Raw genomic sequence first — 21,554 nt, 5'->3', positions numbered from 1 at the left:
AACTCTCCATGAATAGGAGCACGAATTAGCAAATGAGTTGCTGGACTGTGGGACTTCCATGAGAAAATGATGTGTATTGGGAGGTGTGCTATTATATGGTAGGGCCCCATTAAAGATAATGTGAATATATAGTATAGGTAACATTCCTGCCACTGCTGCTACTTAGGCTATGTCTACACTACAGCTTATGTTGGCATAATTTATGTCGCTTGGCGGGGTGTGAGTAAATCACCCCCCTGAGTGACATAAGTTATGCTGACATAAGCACTGATGTGCACAGCGCTATGTTGGTGGGAGAGCTTCTCCCGCCAGCATAGTTTCTGTCAATTGTGGGGGCTGGAGTAGCTAAGCCAGTGGGAGAGCTCTCTCCAGTTGGCTTAAAGTGGCTACATGAGACAGCTTACAGCACCGCGGTAAATTCTCTAGTGTAGCCGTGCCCTTAAAAAATGTTAATATGTACAAAATTCTGGAAAGATAGCAGGTCTTCATGATCTAATATTTGATAACATGAAAATATAGGACTGATTTTGGAAGAGAGGTAGTGGTGTTATACCTTTGTGAAAAGATGGCATCAGTGTTGCCAGTATATAAGCAATATGTGTATAAAGTAATCCTTTGGACAATAAGGAAAATCCTAGTGTATTTGAAATGATAGTGCTTAAAATGAAACTGAAAGAAGTGTAATCAACACGTGGGCTACATTACTAAGATACATTGAAGCAGAGACTAGTAGATTAGTGAACTAGAGGAATTAGGAAACCTGTTTGAAATTAGATTGTGACATCACATGATGTTAAATAGGAAGATAAACTGGAGTCAAAAGAAATATGTAATCGTCCATGTTTTTTTCAGGGATCTCTTAGCTTACTTTGACTTGATGCCATGGCTTTCTCTTCAAATAATTATAGTCTGATAATTCTGCTTAGAATATGTAAGTTGTTTTTTCACCTATATTTATAAAACTAAGTGCTTCAGATTCTTTCTTTTACTTTACAGGAGTGGCAGAACTCAATACAGAAGAATGCAGGCCTAGCATTTATTGAACTTGTCAACGAAGGAAGGTAACTTCTGTATTTTATGTCACAATATTTGATGGCTCCCTGGTCATAGCTTTCAGCACATTGTGATGTTTGAGACTTTTGATCTGCAAATACTAGTATTTTTCTCTGGTTTATGATGCAAATCAGTAGTTCAGTTCTCTTTTCAATCAATCATTTTGAGTTTTACGAACATGACTTTGCATTCCTTAGTACTCTTGATAGTTGTAAGATTAAAATACGGTACTTTACAGAATCTTAAGTTTCTTCCTGTAGTTTTTTAATAAGCATTCTATCTCATCAGTGTCTTATGGATTTCCTTTCTTCCTCTTTCTGTGGACTCATATCACTGATACTATAATTTTTTATTAGCTAATTTTTTGTGTATGAGGGGGAGTTGTAACTGAGAATTGTAACACTAACTTTTGTTTAATTATTTAGTGCTTAGTCCTTTTATAACCCAAGTAGGACAGAAGTGCATAATATAATGTATTACTTTAAATATATATAAAAACCCACTTAATATTACCAATGATGTTTAATGCTCAATCAATATCTATATAATATTTCTGAGATTTATGGAAAATGACAGAGTAGTTGACAGGGGCATGATCTTTGACTTGCAGTGACACTCATGAGAATTATCAATATTTCCTTCATTAGGAATTGATTGTTAAAGCCGACCAAGAGCAATATTTCCTTTTTGCTAAAAAGCTTTAGCTAGTTAACTGTGGAACAATGTGACAAAGGCAATTTTTTATTTAAATAAAAAAGATTCCTGTTAGTTGGTAACTAAAGAGAATGAGAATCAATCATAGTAGAAAATGAACTTCGCAGTAGCAGGGCAGATACTGAGATATGATGAAACAAACTGAATGAAAAACAGCTGAAAAAATTTTCTTTTAGTATGTCGTGAAATTTATCAGATGTGTCAAACCTGATACAATGGAAAGTAATCTTTCAACTTCTTAGGAGTAGGGGAAATGGCTATTTAAGATGTTTCTTTTAAAATTTATAGAGATTCTCAAGATGTGAAAAAGTAATGACTGTCGTAATGAATGCGTTTACTTGGGTTTATGTCAAGAGAAACACCATTCTGAGGTGGATAGGAACACACTACTAGTCTTGATCCCAAGGGCCAAAGAAAAGTAACAAGAGTGTTCAGTTACAGTAGTAAGATCTAGCCTGTAGTTTTCTTACTATGCAGCTCTGACCTGCCTTAACCTGATTTATAGAGTGCCTACTATAAATATGGCCCTTGTTTAATGTTTTATTAGTATAGATAACATCTAGATCCTTCACGCCTGTAAGCAACAAGGTAAGGTTCATCTGGGCAGGATGGATGTCATTAACAAATCAATTACTAAGGCTGTGCTCTAAGGAGCATTTACCTAGTAGATAGTCACCTCATCTAAATTAGGTTTTCAGAAGCTATTCTTGCTGTAAAGGTGTTAATTCGACCATTTTCTTTTAAAAACTATAAAACCATGTAAACAGATGGACCCTCCCTCCGCTCTACCCTCCCAAGTACATTCCGTTAATAACTTATGGCTTAGACTTAGCAAAATAGTCACGTCACACTCAGGGACAAATGATTCTTTGAAGACCAGTAAGTGTGTTTTTCTTTAGCATAAAATGTCTTATTGTCACTTTGTTCTGTGGCTGACTCAGATGATAGAGCTGCTTTATAAGCTGGAATGCAACTTTCACAGGGGAGGGAAAGAAATTCCTAAAAATGTCCCCTGTATTCTCCTCTAAATGGGTCTTCCCTCAATTCCTACTTAAAGAATCCTTTAAAGTTATTGCTGAATTGCCTCTTGGTTAATGCTTTGTGGCTTTTAAATAATTATTAAATTGATACTATTATAAACCATATGATTGTATTCTAGAACTCCTCTTTCTTTCCACTATCATTTACAGACTAAATCTCCCGTCTCTAGGTAGATTATGTATTTTTCCAACAACCTTATTTTTAGCAAACTAAGAGCTTCACCTTAATAAAATAAAGGTTTAGATTCTGGACAGTGGTTGTTCAGCTAAATAGAGAAATTATGGGACCAATTATGTGATTACCTAACTCCAAAGAAGACAGTTACTGTGCAGCTGTACAGGTGTAGCATAATTTGACTACTGTGTGGTCTCAGAGATACAGCTAAGGACAGAATTTGGCCAAAAGACTTTTATTACTGGTGATGGAGTGTGTTTGAAGAAAAGAATCTAGCTTGATTTTTAGATTCCTGGTTGAGTTCTAAAGGCTGGAGGTTAGTTAAGAAAAACTTCTCTTGTAAATTAAGAAAATTTGATCTGTCTCTAATTTCAAATAGTATTTTAGACTAGATATTAGACAAAAATGGTTGATCTCTCAAATAATTTGAGGCTTCCCTCAATATAGATCAGCTGACAACTAGAGCTGGAAAAAATATTTCAAATGAAATTTTTTTTTTTGCAGAAAATATATAGATTCAGGTTGAGGGAAACATTTTGTGATTTGTGGCAAATTTGCTGTGTTCTAAATGAAATGTTTTAATTTTCAATTTGAATTTCACTTCAATTTTATTTAAAAAATTAATAAATATTAAATAAATCTCCTCAAATGAAACACTTTGACCTGAAACAGTTTTTTAACTTCAGTTTGCCAAAAAACAAACAAAAAAGTTTGTCTTATGAAAACTACATTAATCAAACCCTTTTTAAAAAATTAAGGATTACAAATTATAAAAATAACTAGTTGAGGTGAATTGATTTGCTCTTACAGTCCATATATTAACTTACAAACATTATTAAGGTTTTTATTCCTATGTATTAACATAACAATCTTAACTTAGATCAGCAAGATGCATTGCACTTACAGATTCTCAACATATAACACTCTGTATCTTCTTCTAAAGGATATATATGTATTTTTACCCTGACTATTCATAGACATGTTTGTTAATGTGAAAATTAAAATATGTGGGTCTGAAACTGCTTAGACAGCTACTGTGACACTGATCTATCGGAAAACAGAGTATAGCTGTAGACTGCTCATTCCTTCAATTGCTTTTCATTTGCAATGGTCTGTTGGTTCAAACAGGAAAAAAGGGGTGTTAGAGAATATGTTGCCATAGATGCAAATGCTATGGTGGGGGAAAAAAAAAAGGTAGCAAAATATAGTTAATATTGATAATTAATGAAGAAATGGAGGATAACAGGCACACTTATGCCAGGTTTACCAGAAAGGGCTTAGGAAGAAGAAATTACTCATTCATCATACAGTAGTTAGTATAACTAATTCCAGACTAGAACAATTTATCCAGTCTGCCACTTTTATCCCAGCCTCCAACCCCAAACTATGGGAATTCTGATATTGTGGGATCTGCATCTGATTCATCCTGGTCTTTCTCTTGCAAAATCAAGACTATCATGTTTATATCTCTGTGCTTACTATATCTTTCCATTTTAAATTGTAGGTTTGTAATATGCAATTTTTTACCTTTACAGTGAACAAATTTGATTTTCATAGTAGTAGCTGTTTTGTTAAAAATATGAATTAGAACCACAATAAACCATCAAGGCATAGACACCAAACAATATTGGAGAGATGTTGAAATTTAAAAATTATAACTTACAGTATGTTGGAGGGAGGGATAGAAGAGAATTTGTTTGGAGTTCTGGAGACCACATAATGAATATTTTAAAACTCTCAAAAAAACCATGTGCAACACAAATGAGCATTGTACAAACTCTGGCCTTTAGTTCATTGTATTTTGTTTGTCTGTGTATAGACTTAAGTTTCATCATCTTTATGTAAATTGAAAACATATGAGGTATGCTGCAAGTAAATGAAGAAAAACCCACCATAGCATTTGCATCTATGGCAACACCTTCTCTGATACCCTTTTTGCACATGATGGAATAGAAATGTTTCAAAAAGTTTGAAGCTTTCATAAACCTTTTCAAAAGTCATCCTCCTTGATAGTGGGCTTGGGGATGCCAGTAACTTTTTTTAAAGAAAATGTGTATAGGTCAGAGGAGTGAACTTTGGTGGAAGGGATATGCCTTTCATTCACTGGCTTCGTGAAAGTGATGTCATAAAACACTTTTTTGAGTGTCCATTGAGAATTCTTAATTGTTTTTATGTAAGATGGTTATAGTAATAGCTGCTTTTTAAAAATAAACTAGAACAACATGAAGCTATTTCACCAGACAATAAACATGTAAAGGCTTCTGCTCATGTCTTATGTTCTTAAGCTTTTGAAAAATCTTCTGAAAGTCAGGTCTTCCTTACTGGAATGTGAATTTCCCATCTTCTCTCTATTGCACAAAGTCTTCACTTGGCTTTGACAAACTACACTTTCATCTAGTTTAAATGGTAGCTAATATATATATCAGATGACAAGATTTGGTTTGAAAGTCACCTATTTTTAGCTGTTTTATTTTTAGTTAAATGGAGAAAAATGAGGTTCTGTTGTGTTCAAGGTACTGCCTTTAGGAATTTAGTGACTTGTAGATCTTTTACTGGTGAGGGAACAGTGTGTCTGTAAAGTTTTTATTCCATTGGAATGGTTCTAAAGACTTTTTTGTAGCAGTATTTAAAACTTAAATCACAGTATATAACCAGACCTCATTAAAAATGTAAATAATACTTCTGATTGTAAAACTTATGCCTCTGCTCAACGAAAAGAGAATCTCCTTGACATATATATAATGGATATGGATATAGGTATAGGTATAGATATAGATATAATTATAGGAATATTTGCATTAGTCTCAGATCCGTCATGTTTGTTGAGCCTCTCATGTGGATTGAATCCTTTCTTTGCTATGGCATAGTCTAGAGTATTCATAAACCTCTCCCTCTAATACTTCATCAGAAATGCCTGTCCACACAGTTGCTGTGCATATCACCTTTAGGTCTTAAAATTGAATTTGGACTAAAGTTAATAATTTGTTGACCTTAAGTTGGCAATAATCTTCTAAAATCTTCCCATCTCTAACTTTGCTACTTGTGCCTAACTCGCTTGCGCTCTCTTGTTCTGCTGTTTCTCTTTTTTTTTGCCTTTCCCACCTTGGAAAGTGCCTGAACTTGTACCTGATTATCTTTGCAATCAGCAGCAATGTGCAGAGCAAGGAAATTCCTAGCTCTGCTCCAGATGGCTGGGCACCTTTCACCCTGGCTACAGGAGAATCTAAGTACCTAATCTACTCACTTGTGCCTTGATCCTGTGCTGAACAGTCCGACCTTGTTCCAGCAAAGCTCTTATGCATGTGATTAATTTTGAGTTCCTGGGTAGTCCCATTGACTTGAATGGGACTTCTCACCTGCTCAAAGTTAAGCAGAGCCTCGAGTGCTTTGCTGGATAGTGTGGTCAGCACCTTGCAGGGAAAAGTACCTGTCTGGGACCTTGAATCTGGCATAGCTGAGGGTAGAAAAGTAGGAAGCCCATAATGCCTCAGTCCCCCTCCACTTCACATATTGGCTGAGCATCTCATGCAGTGGTTGTCAGGGCAATATCTCTCACTGAAATAAATTTAACAGTAAACTTGCAACCAAGAAAAAGCAGCACAATGGCAGCTATGGAGGTAAGCAAAGTTAAAAAGAAAAATCCCCCAGGAACGAGAGGTAATTGAACAAATAGTGTTACCAACTCTTATGATTTTATTCTTTCCCAGTTTTTGTGGTTTTTTTTTTTTTTTTTTAGCCTCAACTGTTGGAATCAACATGTTACCTGAGACTCTGTTTTCGTTGTTGTTGTTGTTGTTTTTTTTAAAAAAAGGCTAAACCTTATTGTTTCAGAGAAAAACTTGAGACCTCGTTGACATAGCTACCACCTCTTGGGGAGGTGGACTAACTATCCTGAGGGGAGCCCTCCCCCCCCATTGGTGTGGTAGCGTCTTCCCTAAAGTGCTACAGAGGCGCAGTCAGGGCCATGCACAGAATTTAAATGTTAGCGCTTTTGGGGGAAGGCAGAACTCCTCTGGCGGCAGGTGGGGGTGAGGAGAGCTAACTCCTCTGCAGAACTCCTCCTGCTCCAGGGCTGCATAAGGGAGAGTGTTTCCTCGCCTCAGCCCCTGGGCTGAAGGAGTTCCACTCTCCCTGCTGCAGTGCAGGAGCAGGAGAAGTTTTGTGCCCCCCACTGGTTATTGGGGGGCCCCGTGCCCCTGCTTGCCTCCCATTGCGCACGACCGTGGCTGCATTTCATGTCTTTCAACATGATTAGATATCCTTCTAAATGATATGCTATAGCTCAAACAGAAGTTATTGGCTTGATGCAGAAACTACTGGTTGAGGTTCTTTGGCCTATGTTATGCAGAAGGTCAGATTAGATGATCACAATGGTCCTTCTGGTCTTAAAATTTGTTAAATATATGGACTGTCTATTAAGAAAATCTGTTTTCGTATTGGTAAATTTACTGTTATCTTAGCAGAAAACCTTTGCTCTCATGCAAATACTTGAACAATCGCTCTGCTGTGTGGTTCCTTGGTTTAGTTTGTAAATTTTCACACTCTGAGATGAAAAAATATTCTACTTAGGGGGTTAAACTAATATTAAAAGAATGGGAGTTGGTGCTTTAATAATGGTCTATGTAGCTGACACAGGTAAAGCAGTGATATTTCTTTTGGAAAGTGGTAGGCTATTCTTGGAGATAAATGTTGCATTCCAATAATGTTAATACTGTTACATCAAATGGAAAAGAAAAATTAAAGCCAAAATTTTCAACATAAGTCCTGAAAAGTAGACACTTAAATCTTATTTTAGGCATCTAAATAAGTTCTTTGAGTTGCAGAGATGCTATGGACTTGCAGCTGTCTTTGACATTAATGATAACTGTAGCTCCTCAGCACCTGTAGAAAATAATGCCACCTTTATTTCCATGAATAAATATCTATTTAGGTGTGTAGCTTACACATTTACTTTCTAAAAGTTTAGCCTAACCATTTAAAGTCTCAAACAGCTGATTGGGAATACCTTCTTGTCAGAGAATAACCACAGAAAAGATTAGGTCATGATAAAGTTTTTTATATTGGTTTTAGAAACAATATGAACATTGTTTTGAGTTTTAAAAAAAAATCTTAGCATCTGCAGTGCCAAAAAAAGGCTATTTGAAACTAAAACAAAACTTTAACAATTGATGCCTAGATTCCTTTATCTGGAGAAAATAAAAAATGCTTTTATCATGTGGTGCATCCCACTATGTTGTTTCAGCCCACTAGAAAACAATTCACTGAAGTACAGAGTGTTTATATAGTCAGTTTCCTTGGGACATGTTTTAGATTCTGAAGTTAGGGAAATTGTATTGAATAGCTTATTTATAAACTTTCTATCAGGCTAACTTGACAAACTCAATTTAAAACAGTCATCAGTGCCATTTTCAGTCTCTGTCATGATAAACAGACTGTTTCTAAGTTAACTTTAGACGTTTTTAGTTAATAAAATACCATTTTGTAACACATGCAATTAAATAAATGCAATATTTTTACCTATACAATCATGTTTATTGTCTTAACACGTTGTTCCTTGTTCTTGTCTGTTTGAGGATGCCATTTTTGTATGAAAGTATATGGCTGACATTTCCTTAGATCAAGTCCATTAACTCTGTAAATGTCAATGCTTTGTCGTACAGAATCACATACTTGGTCACTTAAGCGTTTCATTTGGTAACAAAAAAGGAAAATCTATATGGGAAATTGGTAAAACAATTATTCACTCTATAGAGTGCTTTTTGGAACAGAATACAGGTAGACCTTTTAAAGAATGGCTCACATCTTTCTTAGTCTGATCAGGCTAACAAATTGAAGGGCTAGTGACAAGATAGGCAAAGATAATAGTCCAGTGTGCAACTGTGTTATACATAAATTGTTAATATATTGTCAGGACTTACAGTGGTGTCAAAGGAAACTTTTGGCACCAATCACTGAGGTGCAGGCAGTGCATTCAGCACTAACAGACTCCTTGCAAAAGTCTCACTGGACCGAGCCTGTTCTCGGTACTGGTGGACTTTGCTGTTGGACTCATACCCAGAGTCTCCACTCCTGGACAGACTGAGAGAGACAATTAATAGACCGGGTCACTCTTAACACCAATTGGTATTAGACATCACATTCCAGCATTCCTTGCCCAGGAAGGTCTATGTCCCACCTACTGAGGAAGATTTTATCTCCTCAAGGAAGTGCAGCAGACCATCCCCACCAGAGTATGACCCATCACCTATGTGGACTACCCAGTGGGACACAGTAAAGGGGAGGAATCCCTAAGAGAATCACCTGTAAAACTTCAAAATCCAGAAGAAAATCATCAAGCTGATATTCTCCTATGTGTCCTGTTTCCCCAGAGTATGCCTACTGGCCTGGGCCTTATTGGTTCCCTTGGGGTATCAACCCATACATCAGGAAACCAGCTTCATCAACAGTCTCCAGAACAGGGTTGTCTTCCCCACAACAGCTGTTTCAACTAGTTCCTGCCCAGATCCCAGCACACCAACATCTACTGGAGGTAGAACAAGAGCTTAGTGGGGACACTGTCCAACATTCTTTGGCCATTTTGTCCTCATCTCCTGATGAGATGACTAATCCTCCCTCTACTGTCTCCTTGGTCGAGCCAAAGTTATTTCAATATCCAATTAGAAGGTTAGTGCATACATTGAGTATCCTCCTGGAGATAATCCAAGAAAAACAGTAAAAGTGATTGGACATTCTTCAATCTTTACTATCTGGGAGAATGGCCCTATCCATTTAATGAAAGACTCTTAGAACTTTTAAAGCTAATATGACACACTGCTGTGTGTGCCTCTCCAACCTCAAGATGCACAGGCAGGAGTTACCAGGTGCTGGTGAAAAGATACAGGTTTTTCTTTCAGCATGCCACCCGTAGATCCCTGGTCATTTGGGAGGTCCAGGAAAAACAGACTAGCAGGGAAAAAAGATCCAAAAAACTTTTTATTTTATTTTATTTTTTTTTTGGTTGGAAAGTTTTTGTTAATTCCTTGGTGTGCCTTCAGCTAAGAGTTATTAATTGAGTTCTTCTTGCAATGTATGACTTTTCGTTGGGGTCTGGACTATCCTCAGTGACACACATGTTCACATCTGAATACCAAGAGGAGCTGAAATCAACCTTTGGGGTGGAGGGACTGCTCATTGATTGATTGAACTGTGCTTCAAGCAGCACTTGATTCCTCAGATATAGCAGCCAGAACCATGGCTATGGCCATAACAGTGAGGAGATGATCTCAGCTCCAGGTGTCTAGCATCCCTTGAGAGGTCCAAGCAACTATAAAGGACTTATCTTTTTAGGGAAATGAGCTATTCAGTAGTAGCACAGATAAGGCATTACACTCATTAAGATTCCAGAGTGATCCTTCGCTTTTTGGAGTTGCATGTTCCAGCTCTGAGACAGAAACAACCATCATTTGGATACAGACTTCATCTGCAATTTCATCCTGCAGAGCGTCCTTCAGAGTCACGGAGGAAGAGGCTGTGCTTCTACCAAAGATGTTCGTGTAGCTCCTCAACAGCCCTGCCAATGGAAAGGGTACCCAGAAAACAATGTCCATGGGACTATCAAGCCTGTTTGGACTACCAATTTTGAATACAGTCCTCTCTATTCAGTTTGGCAACCGCTTCTATATTTTGGAGAATCTTTGGCTGAACCAATGGGCCCTTGAGATTGTGAACAAAGGGTTACCTGTCTAGTTACAAACTGTTACATCACTCTCCAGTCCCTCCTTGACCCTCTTTACTTACTCTTTTTGTGAAACAGTTCTAATACAAGAAGTAGATTCCCTCTTGCAACAGTGGAATAAATGCCTCAGGAGTTCAGTGGGAAAGATTTCTTCTCCCACTATGCTAAATCCCAAAGAAGAAAGGTTGGAGACCCATCCTGGGTCTTTGACATCAGATGTCTTCATTTGCTGTTCCAAATTCAGGATGGTTAGCTTTGTTCATTGGTTCCTTGGATCCAATGGACAGGTTGACAGCTCTTGACCTGCAAGACACTTGCTTTCATATTTTGATACTTCCAGTCATCAGAAAATAGCTATGATTCCTGGTAGGAATATCACACTACCAAATACTGAGTCTTGACCTGTGGCCTGTCTAGAGCCCTCAGTCTGTTTACCAAGGTTCTTGCTGTAGTGGCAGCCCACCTAAGGAGACATGAAATCCACATGTACCATTACAATACGTGACTGGCTAATATGGGGTTCATCCCCTCAGCAAGCCACAAACACACTATGGAAGACTCTAGACCTCTTTGCCTCCCTGGGCCTCAGAGTTACCACAGAAATCCACAGTGACCCAAAAATAAGCATTGAGTTCACAAGGTGGAAAAGATATCCCTCCACAGAGATGCCACACAATGACAGATATATAGAAGTTCCAAGAACAGTTCACTTGTCTGAATCTTCTGGAACATATGGTGGGACATAGTATTGTCTGCGTTGAATCAACAGGCAAGGAGGACCGTAGTCATTCCTCCCTTTGTTGGAAAGCCTTATGCTTGTGGACATGGAATATTTGGCATTATATCACCCTGGTAGCTCTCCATCTGCCAGCAAACCAGCTCAGCAGATAACTGAGGGACTAATGGTCCCTCAAACCTTCTGTCCACACAGTCATCCACAGATGGGGCTACCTGAAGACAGACCTCTTTGATGTGCCACAATCTTGACTAGTCAACCCCTTATAGAAGGTACATTGTACTCTCACAAATTATGAGTTACTTAAGGACTGACTCATGTCTTTCAACCAATCAGATAACCCCCTTCTTCCTGGGACATCAACGTACTATTGTCTGACTTAATAGGTTCCCCATCTGCTCATTCCAGCACCTCTTCGAAGGCAGACTTCTTGTAGGCCACTACGTCAGCCAGGACTAGGGAGATCCAGGGTCTTATGGCATATCCTCCTTACACTCTTTCACAAGGATGAAGTCATCCATCCAAAATTGTTGCCAATGTTGAATGAGACTTTCAAATAGATCCGCTAAATCATCTGCTGATCTGTTTCCTCAAACTTCATTCTTCACCAGCCAAAGCAAAACTTAATATGCTTGATACGGTTAGAGCATTGTCCTTTTAGAGAGAACTAGATTATTCAGAGCCTCAATCTATTTGCTGTGTGGTGGAATGGATGAGGGGTCAACAGATTGTCAAGTTGCCACCCTACAAATTTCAGTCATGGGACATTGTTCAAAGAGGTAGTGGAGGCTGCTTGGGCTTTGTTGAATGAGACTTGGTATTCCAGGAGATTTTTCTTTGCTAAAACATACCAGGCATGTGCAACAGGGCATATGGCTGAACAAGGTCTCATTATCTGCGCTGCAAATGGGATAAGCTTTGTGATATGATGATTTACTTTGAAGAGAAATACCAGTTGTCTACAGTTCTCTTTCCTGGAATTCCGGGAGACTGTTTACTGATTTGGAAGATCTTTCTTTAGGTCAATCAGGATGATAAGGTGCTGCCAACAGCTCTGGTCAGGTATTGGTGGTTTTGTCTTCTGATATCCTAGGTCTGATGTTGGAAGTTTTGCTTTCCTGTCTACTGGATTTTTGTCTCTGGTTTGTGGGGAGAATCTTTGCCTGAGATTGAAGCTTCTCAGGTTGGCGGCCTGACTTTTAGATTCCTGGGATGATCGAGGGAGAAGGATCTTCTGAATTCCAGGGGCTGCTGTTGCAAAGCATAAGGCTTTTGACCAGACAACTCTACTTCAATGAATTGGAAAAGATTCCTTATTTCGGCAGCTCAAAAAGAAGCTCCTCTCTTGCTTTTAATGTGGCTATCTATTGCACTTGGAAGAGTTAAAACTGTGTGTTTTATTGGGCTGCATAGGGCTGCAATTTCAGTTTCCATTCTCCAGTGCACAGCACAGTAGTCTTCCCTCATCCTGCAGCACACTAGCTTATAGAAGACTTGCTATGTATACCATTAAAACTGTTTGGAATAATTATTTTGCTATAGCTGTGGCAAAGGACACTGACTTCCCCATTGCAATGGATTTGGCTGTGCCATAGGTACCACGGAGGGATACATTGATTTGAGCTACCTTGAAGGTATTCTTTCCAGGAATCTCCTTTGCCATAGGATTGGAATCTTGTTCTCATAAAATTGGTAGGACCTCTTGTCTATTATTTTGTACTGTACCTCTGTGAAGAGAGCATTCCTCATAGCCATAACTACGGGGGCGCAGGCCATACAGCTAATTTTCCAGTAGAGGTATTAAGAACATAAGAGTGGCTGTACTAGGTCAGACCAAAGGTCCATCCAGCCCAGTATCCTGTCTACTGACAGTGGCCAATTCCAGGTGCCCCAGAGGAAGTGAACCTAACTGGTAATGATCAAGTGATCTCTCTCTCCTGACGTCCATCACCACCCTCTGACAAACACAGGCTAGGGATACCATTCCTTACCTATCCTGGCTAATAGTCATTAATGGACTTAACCTCTATGAATGTATCTAGTTTTCTTTTAAATCCTGTTAGAGTCCTACCATTCACAACATTTTCAGGCAAGGAGTTCCACAAGTTGACTGTGCGCTGTGTGAAGAACTTCCTTTTATTTGTTTTAAACCTGCTGCCCATTAATTTCATTTGGTAGCCTCTAGTTCTTATATTATGGAAACAAATAAATAACTTTTCCTTATTCACTTTCTCCACACCACTCCCTTAGTCTCCTCTTTTCCAAGCTGAAAGTCCTGCCTCTTTAATCTCTCCTATATGGAGCCGTTCCAAACCCTAATCATTTAGTTGCCCTTCTCTGCGTTTTTAATGCCAGATTCTTTTTGAGATGAGAGACCGTATCGTACGCAAGTATTCAAGATGTGGCGTCCGTGGTTATATTATGGGCATAAGATATTCTCCGTCTTATTCTTATCCCTTTTAATGATTCCTAACATCCTGTTTGCTTTTTGACTCCACTGAACGCTGCATGACGTCTTCAGAGTACTATCCACATGACTCCAGATCTTTTTCCTATTAGTTATAGCTAAATTAGCCCCTATATTGTATGTATAGTTGGGGTTATTTCCCCAAATGCGCATTACTTTACATTCATCCACATTACGTTCATTTGCCATTTTGTTTCAATCACTTCATTTTGTGAAGACTGTTTGAAGTTCTTCACAGTCTGCTTTGGTCCTAACTATCTTGAGTAGTTTAGTATCATCTGCAAACTTTGCCATTTCACTTTTTACCCCTTTTTCCAGATCATTTATGAAAAAGTTGAATAGGATTGGTCCTAGGACTGACCCTTGGGGAACACCACCAGTTACCCCTCTCCATTCTGAAAATTTACCATTTATCCCTACCGTGTTCTTTGAGTTGGAGACATCGAAAGTAGGATTCTGGTTCACCGCAGAACTGCACTATGTATGTAGGTCTGGAGGGACAAAAGGAGAGGCCCTGGGATAGGATGGACTCTTCTGCCAGGCTGAGAGTATAGCTGGAAAGATTCATGATATTGTTGGGTGGGTTAAGGGAACTGCTGTTGTTGGCTCCTTGTGACAAGTAGTAGTTTAGATAGTTTAGTATCCTTTTTCCTTTGTAGAGAAGCAAAGTTTGTGTTGTAAATAGCTTGTCTAGTTTTTGTGAAGTTTGTCCATGAGGAAGTTTGTGTGGAAAATTTGTTTTTCATGACAGTATCCAGCTTTGAGAGCTCATTCTTGATCTTTCCCTGTTTGCTTATAGGATGGTGATCAGGTGGTTTTGCAGTTTCTTTGAGTGTGTGTGGCACAACCTCGCAGCATAGTCTGTGTGATATGTAGATTGTAATGGATTTTTTACCTTTAATCCTTTTGGTGTGATGTCCATCTGTTTGCATTTGGAAAGGAAGATGTCTGTCTGTATCTGTATGAGTTTTTTTATAAAGTTGATGGATTTCCACTCCATGCAGCTAAATGCAGTGCCTTGCATAGTAACAGGTTTCGGAGTAGCAGCTGTCTTAGTCTATATCCTTAAAAAGAACAAGAGTACTTGTGGAACCTTAGAGACTAGCAAATTCATCTGAGCATAAGCTTTCGTGGGCTGTAGCCCACTTCATTGGATGCATAGAATGGAACATATAAGGAGAGTATATATGTACATGCATACAGAGAAGATGCCATACCAGCTCTAAGAAGCTAATTAATTAAGATGACCTGTTATCAGGAAAAAAAACTTTTTTGTAGTGATAATCAAGATAGTCAATTACAGACAGTTGACAAGAAGTGTAAGGATAGTTATCTTAAGGAAATAGATTCAAGTAGTGTAATGATTCAGCCATTCCCAGTCTCTGTTCAAGCCATCCTCCACTGTTTCTTTTACATGGTTGTTAAGCCACGGTGGCTCTTTTTTAGTTTTTGTACTGTATTTTTTAATTTCGGGTATACATTTAAGTTGGGCCTCTATTCCATAAAGAAAATGTGGTTTTGTCTATAGACTGGAAAATAAGATGAGGACAAAGTCCTCTCTGATTTCTGTCTTTCAGTCCACTAGCCTACCTCTTTCCCCAAGCGTTTCTCACAGCTTTTTTTTTTTTAATATACCTTACCAGATGTTCAGCACTTGAAATTATTGAAGTGTACTCAACTAAATCAAAAGCAGCACCCATATGATGTCTTAGTGCTGTCTTGACCATATAATTGGTCAAAGCTACTACTTGACTCTATAGGCACTTTTTAAGCAGTTTTGTCCATCGCTGAGTTAAGAGTCAGGGTGAAATTGCTGTCGCTTCTAATACCTTTTTGACTCAGCATCCGGAATTGATTTTTGTCTTGTTCACCTAAAACTTCTTAGCCCACTTCCTGGGAGTTGTATGGTTTACTGAACCCCTGGTAGTGGGAACAGAGAGAGAGAACTCAAATATGAGAAGTTGCATATCAGTAAGTCTTGTCCTTTGAGAGTGTTGCCTCTGCATATTCACATTCCCTACCTACTTTCTTCATTTATTCAGTCTTAGGTCAAGAATTCCTGAAATAGAGAAGGAATTGAGGGACACTTTCTTTTATACTTTCTGGGCATCCTCTGTGAGGGGTGAGGGAGAGGCCCCAAAGGACACTGCATACCAGAAGATTCTCAAGGCTTGTGGGATAGATGCAAGTGGGAATATGCAGAGGCAATATTATTCAACAAAATTTGGTGGAAGATAATAGTTAGGTAAGACTATGAATCTGGTAGTCTAAAAATTATTCCTTCAGACAAATATTTTTAACTTCCATCTCCATGTGATGCTCATGACCAGTACCAATAGTTACTGAAATGGGAAAGAACAAAGTATTTGTCCCATGTATGCCAATGGTATCAATTTTAAAAGCCTATAAGGCTAGTTCCCTGACTGAAGAATAGTTCAAAGGAAATATTTACAAAATGGATATTTGAAAAACGTTAGCGATGTATTTAACCCTTCTCTCACCCCACAAAAATTCTATAAAATCTTAGCTTTCATATTCTTAGGACAATATTTACTAGGTTTAAAGTTCATGTTGATAAGCACTTATTCTAAACTCTGATTTTCTGTTGGTTTTTTTACTTTTATGTAAAAGTAAAAACTTGCATTGAAATGTTTCCATTCTGGTCTCAGTCCAGAAGTTTTTTAATTCTAAATTTTTTAATCTGTTCAGCCATTTGAGTTAGTGATGAATGAATATTTTTCAGATGGTGAGATTGCTTAGAGTCTAAAAGTCTTTTTTTTTTTTTAAAAGGTCAATATAAAAATAACATTTAAAGTCAGTTGTTTGAAATCTTCTTTTAGAAGTGCTATCGTACTGGAGAGGTAATTCTAATCCAGCTGCATCCATCAGAGTGGAGACTGGCTTGACCTCAGTTAGTTCAGCATGTAATACTAGAGAGAGAGCCAAACCACAAATCACTATACAATCTTGAGATTCCTTAAGACCAGCTGCTAACAAAGCAAAGCAAAGAATGTACTTAGTGAGAAGTGAAGAAGCAGAGGAGAGAAGATGGATCAACTACCAGCTGAGAATAGATTTCAGAAAATGATATTCCACTGATGCAGGCCAAAAAGGTGTTACAGTGAAGAAAATAAATGTGTATCACTCCTAAGGCTTGGTAATACTTCCCTTCAGCCGCTATTATAAGAAACTACTTTAAAGCCATTAACGTTAAGACTTTAAGTCTGACAAACACTGACATGCTGTTAATGAAAACTGGATGACCAGATTCTGTAATGAAAAACATAGGGGTGCTCCTGGGCAAGGTCGGGAGAATGAAATATAGAAAGAAGGGTACTGGAACGAGGAGAAAAGGGTTTTCTTTCTCCTCCCCACCCCCTTCTTGCCATTCTCCTACTGTGGAAATCAGGACAAATTATAGAGAAAAGTGGTAGAAGACTATACTTGCTTATCAGTGTCCTCTCTACTGTTTTCTTCCCATTCCAGCTCCTTTCCTTTTTTTTTCTGCCTTGTTTTTAATTTAACATTTTCTTCAAGTCCTTCCTTTATTTCCAGTTTTTCTTTCTCTTTCTACTGTTTCCATTATTTTTCATCTCTTAGCCTCTATTTTCTTCATTTTTCCTCAACTTCTTTTCCCATCTCTCCCCATTTCAGTTATCACTCTTTCACTCACCCTTTTGTTCTTTATCTCATTCTTTTTCTCCCTCTTTCTTGCCCTCATCCTTTACTGCATACAACCATTCATTCATTTCCTTACTTTCCTCTTGCCCTGTGGAATTGGGCCTGTAGAAGCTGAAGGACAGTGGTGGTAGAGAGGAGACATGCGTGTAAAGGAGGAAGGAGAGAGTAACTCAAGTTTTTGAGTAATGCAAGTGCAAAAAAGCCTCAAAATATTGTTTAGTATACAACAGCTGAAAATATCTATAATAATGTTGCCTTTTGCTTTGAGTGGCGTGTAGTTCTGGATTACTACCAGCCCCATTTCTCACCAGATTAACTAGGCTTCACATGCCCAGAACATTTCAGTACAATCAGACTTCTTTAGAGAAAAGCCGCATATTTTCCTGAGATTCCAGTTTTAAATCTCCAGTATACTTCAATACAGTAACAAAGGTTATTTGACTTGAATGGGGAGATCTGGATATGACAAACTCTAGGAACTCAAGCTGATTTTGAATATTATAAAAATATGTATACCATGAAAATGTTTGTGCTTTATACAGCTTTATCCAATATACCAAATAACTTCAGAATGTAATGTTCTTGTTTGAAAATAAAGTGTGAGTCTACTCTGAAAAATGACTTAAAATTGTATCATAGTGTTCTGTTTGTGCTTCAGTGACTTCTGGAGCAAACGTGGAAAAATACCACTGTGGCCAGCAGCTTAATCATAAATGTACAGATGTCTTTCCAACAGCAAATCCTACAGACTTCCATCTTTGATCTAAAAGTCCAGATGGATTATTTCTGGCTATTGCATGACCAGTAATAAAGATTCAGGGGGTGGGAGCAAATTCTATCAGTTGTTATGTTTTTGTAGCACTGTTGTCAAAATAGTATGTTTATTCCTGTTAAAGCACGAACAGAACTATTTATGCATTTTCAATAGCAGGGCAAAATTATGTGCTCACTTTTACCCCCTCTAACCTCATTGCCTTGAAATTGGAATTTTGTTAATTTTTTTGAAGCATTAAAAGGGATAAAATGTGGATTACATAGCTATAGGTGTATTGGCTCTGCAATGCTATTGGGATTAAAAAGCTGTAAAAACTTAATTTTTGTCATTAATATAAGCAGAAGAATTCACACAGTGGCAGATTTGTTGAATAAAAAAGCTATTTTAACAGTCATTATTGGAGTAAAATTAATATTCAGAAACAAGAGAAGGTAAGAGAAACTGAAATATAGGTCTGAACTTCCCAGCTGGGATATATATGTGGGTAATCACTATTATACCCCAGCTGGGAAGGTGAAACCATGCTCCAAACAGCTGCACATTTTCAATTTTTTTCTCGGGGTTTTTTCTGTTTAACATGGCAATAGTGATTTTGAACAATTCAGAGCAACCCAGACAGCCTCATTGCCACTTAGGGTCTTGTCTCTGGGACTTCGCCATCTTTAGAGCTCTTCTTCTAGGACTTCTCAGCCTTCTTCATCTGAGACTTTGCCCCAGATGGATCCTGGTACCTGGTGTCTTTCTCTCAGATCATCCACATGATGGGTGTGAAGACACCCTTCTCAGGTCTTTGCCTGCTCCAAGGTTTCTCTCATCATCTCCACTGGCCCAAGGGCATTAACCAATGCACTAGGGTGTTAAAATAGGCAAAGAAGATTTTTTTTTTCCAGCTCAGTTTACAGATGAGATGAGGCAGAAATATGAGGAAAGGCTATCCCAATTTCTGGTGTTGCAGAGAGAGCTCCTCAACAACAGGAGAACAATTAGGAGGAGACAAAAGAGGCAGCCAGTGTCAGATGACCAGAGATACATCAACTTTTTTTGTCTTTTTTAAAAAAAGAATATATCAGCTTCTCTTCCTTGGCTGTTGAAAGACCAAGATATTTCTCCTCCTTATTTCTTCTGCTGTTCATTCTGATGGTGGTAAGGCAGAAGAAAGTGTCTTTAGTTGCTCCAGTCTGTTTGATCAGTGCCCCACCCCTATGCCTTGTATGTATTGATGAGTGTGAGCACCATTGCTTTGCTCACTGAAAATGTGATCAAGCCAAATGCATAGAAATATATATGCGAGTTTTGAATATTCAGAAGGGGATAGTGAGTTAGAGTTTAGATAAAATAACTTATTCAAGTTCACATTTTATCTCTTACAAAGGCACCATTTGTCTTACAAGTGTGATATTGCATTGATGTTTTCTATATTGTAAACAAAAAAGTCACAAAATGTATTTATCGTAGTGTACTGTATTTTTGACAAAATTCACCTGTATTCTCTGCTGGTTCATATGGTGCATGCTTGAAAGAATTTATAGTAACGTTCATCTCCTGTCCCATTGTACATCGTTGTATAGCCAATTTTAACTTGATAAATTCCTCTTAATTAATTTAAAAATAGGATCTGTATGAATGTTTTTAGTAATAATATATGAACTCCCTGGATAATTGGGCTGTAATTTGACTATGAGCTTTGCTGCCCTTCATAAACTGCTGAAGCTGTGCTCTTAAAGTTTATGAAGGCCTCAGAAATGCAAGATTGAATCACAGCTTTTTTTGCTATATAAACTAGAACGGCTAGATGTTGTGGCATTTAGTTCATGAGTCTGAGGATGTTTTGTATCATTTAATGTAAAACTTCCATTTTATAGACATTCTTTATAGATAGGGCCCTACCAAATTCACGGTCCATTTTGGTCAATTTCACGGTCATAGGGTTTTTAAAATAATACATTTCATGATTTCAGGTATTTAAATCTTTATTTTCATGGTTTTTTAATTGTAGTGTTTGTACCCCAAAAAGGTATGGGGGTACCGGAAGGTTACCGTAGGGGGGTTGCAGTACTGCTGCCCTTACTTCTGTGCTGTTAGTCAGGGTGGTGCTATCTTCAGAGCTGGGTGCCAGAGAGTGGTGGCTGCTGGATGGGATCTCAACTCTGAAGGCAGAAGTAAGGATGGCATGGTATGGTATTGCCACTCTTACTTCTGCGCTGCTGCCTGCAGAGCTGGCCCTTGGTCAGAGGGCTGGACTCTCTGGTCGCCCAACTCTCAAGGCAGCAGTGGAGAAGTAAGGGTGCTATGGTATGATATTGCCACCCTTACTTCTGCTCTGCTGCTGGCGGGGCGCTACCTTCAGAGTTGGGCGCCTGGTCAACAGCTGCTGCTCTTCAGCCACGCAACTCTGAAGGCAATGCAGAAATAAGGGTGATAATACCATGACCCCCCCTAAAATAACCTTGAAACCTCTTTTGGGGTCAGGACCCCCAGTTTGAGAGAGACTGGTTTCCCCTGTGAAATCTGTATAGTATAGGGTAAAAGCACACAGAAGACCAGATTTCACAGTCCATAGGGCCCTGTTTATAGATGAGGAAAGAACACTGCATTTCATAATTACTTTATCTTTTTGTGTATTAATTACTTTGGGTATGTATATGGAAATGGACGTATTTGGATGTTTTCTTACATTGTATGTATATATATGTATATATATTTGAAACCAAACAAACTTGCACCTTGTATTGTGAATGGAGTGTTTTCCAGTACTGCATGTCCTTAACTTTTTGAAACATGTTTTTAGTAGGCAGCCAGAAAACTGCAGATCAGTTGTTTACAAAATAATTTTGTTAAATGTTTTGTTAAAATAAGGTTGGTATTTTGGAACAAAGCTCAAACATTTTGTTTATAAATATCCTCTTCAGATATTAGTTGTTGGAATTCATAATCCCTGGTTAATCTTTTTAAATATTTTATGCCCACAGATTGCTGAGCCAAACGATGAAGGATCATTTAGTGAGAGTGGCGAATGAAGCAGAATTTATCCTGAGTAGACAGAGAGCAGAGGATATTCACAGACATGCTGAATTTGAGGTAAGAAGTTAAAAACCTTGTGTGTGAGCAAATGCTAAGGCACTTCAATCCTGCAAAATGTTTGGGAGGTATTAAGTGTCCTCAGCTCCCACTGACTTCAGTGGAAGTACAGAATGCTCAG

At 38.2% G+C, this 21,554-nt stretch overlaps 1 protein-coding gene across 7 annotated transcripts in view; it reads left to right on the top strand.

Moving 5' to 3' along the window:
- LRBA (LPS responsive beige-like anchor protein) overlaps positions 1-21,554 on the top strand; it is a 582,443-nt gene that overhangs the window by 189,673 nt on the left and 371,216 nt on the right. For all 7 annotated transcript variants that reach the window (XM_032793241.2, XM_075066317.1, XM_075066316.1 and 4 more), the window contains exons 35-36: positions 997-1,061; positions 21,325-21,433. In XM_032793241.2, coding sequence (XP_032649132.1) covers positions 997-1,061; positions 21,325-21,433 — 174 coding nt within the window. The remainder of the gene's footprint in view (positions 1-996; positions 1,062-21,324; positions 21,434-21,554) is intronic.

This window comes from Chelonoidis abingdonii, chromosome 5 (genome assembly GCF_003597395.2).
Source record: "Chelonoidis abingdonii isolate Lonesome George chromosome 5, CheloAbing_2.0, whole genome shotgun sequence".
NCBI classification, from domain to species: domain Eukaryota; kingdom Metazoa; phylum Chordata; order Testudines; family Testudinidae; genus Chelonoidis; species Chelonoidis abingdonii.
This window is presented reverse-complemented; position numbering and strand designations above follow the sequence as displayed.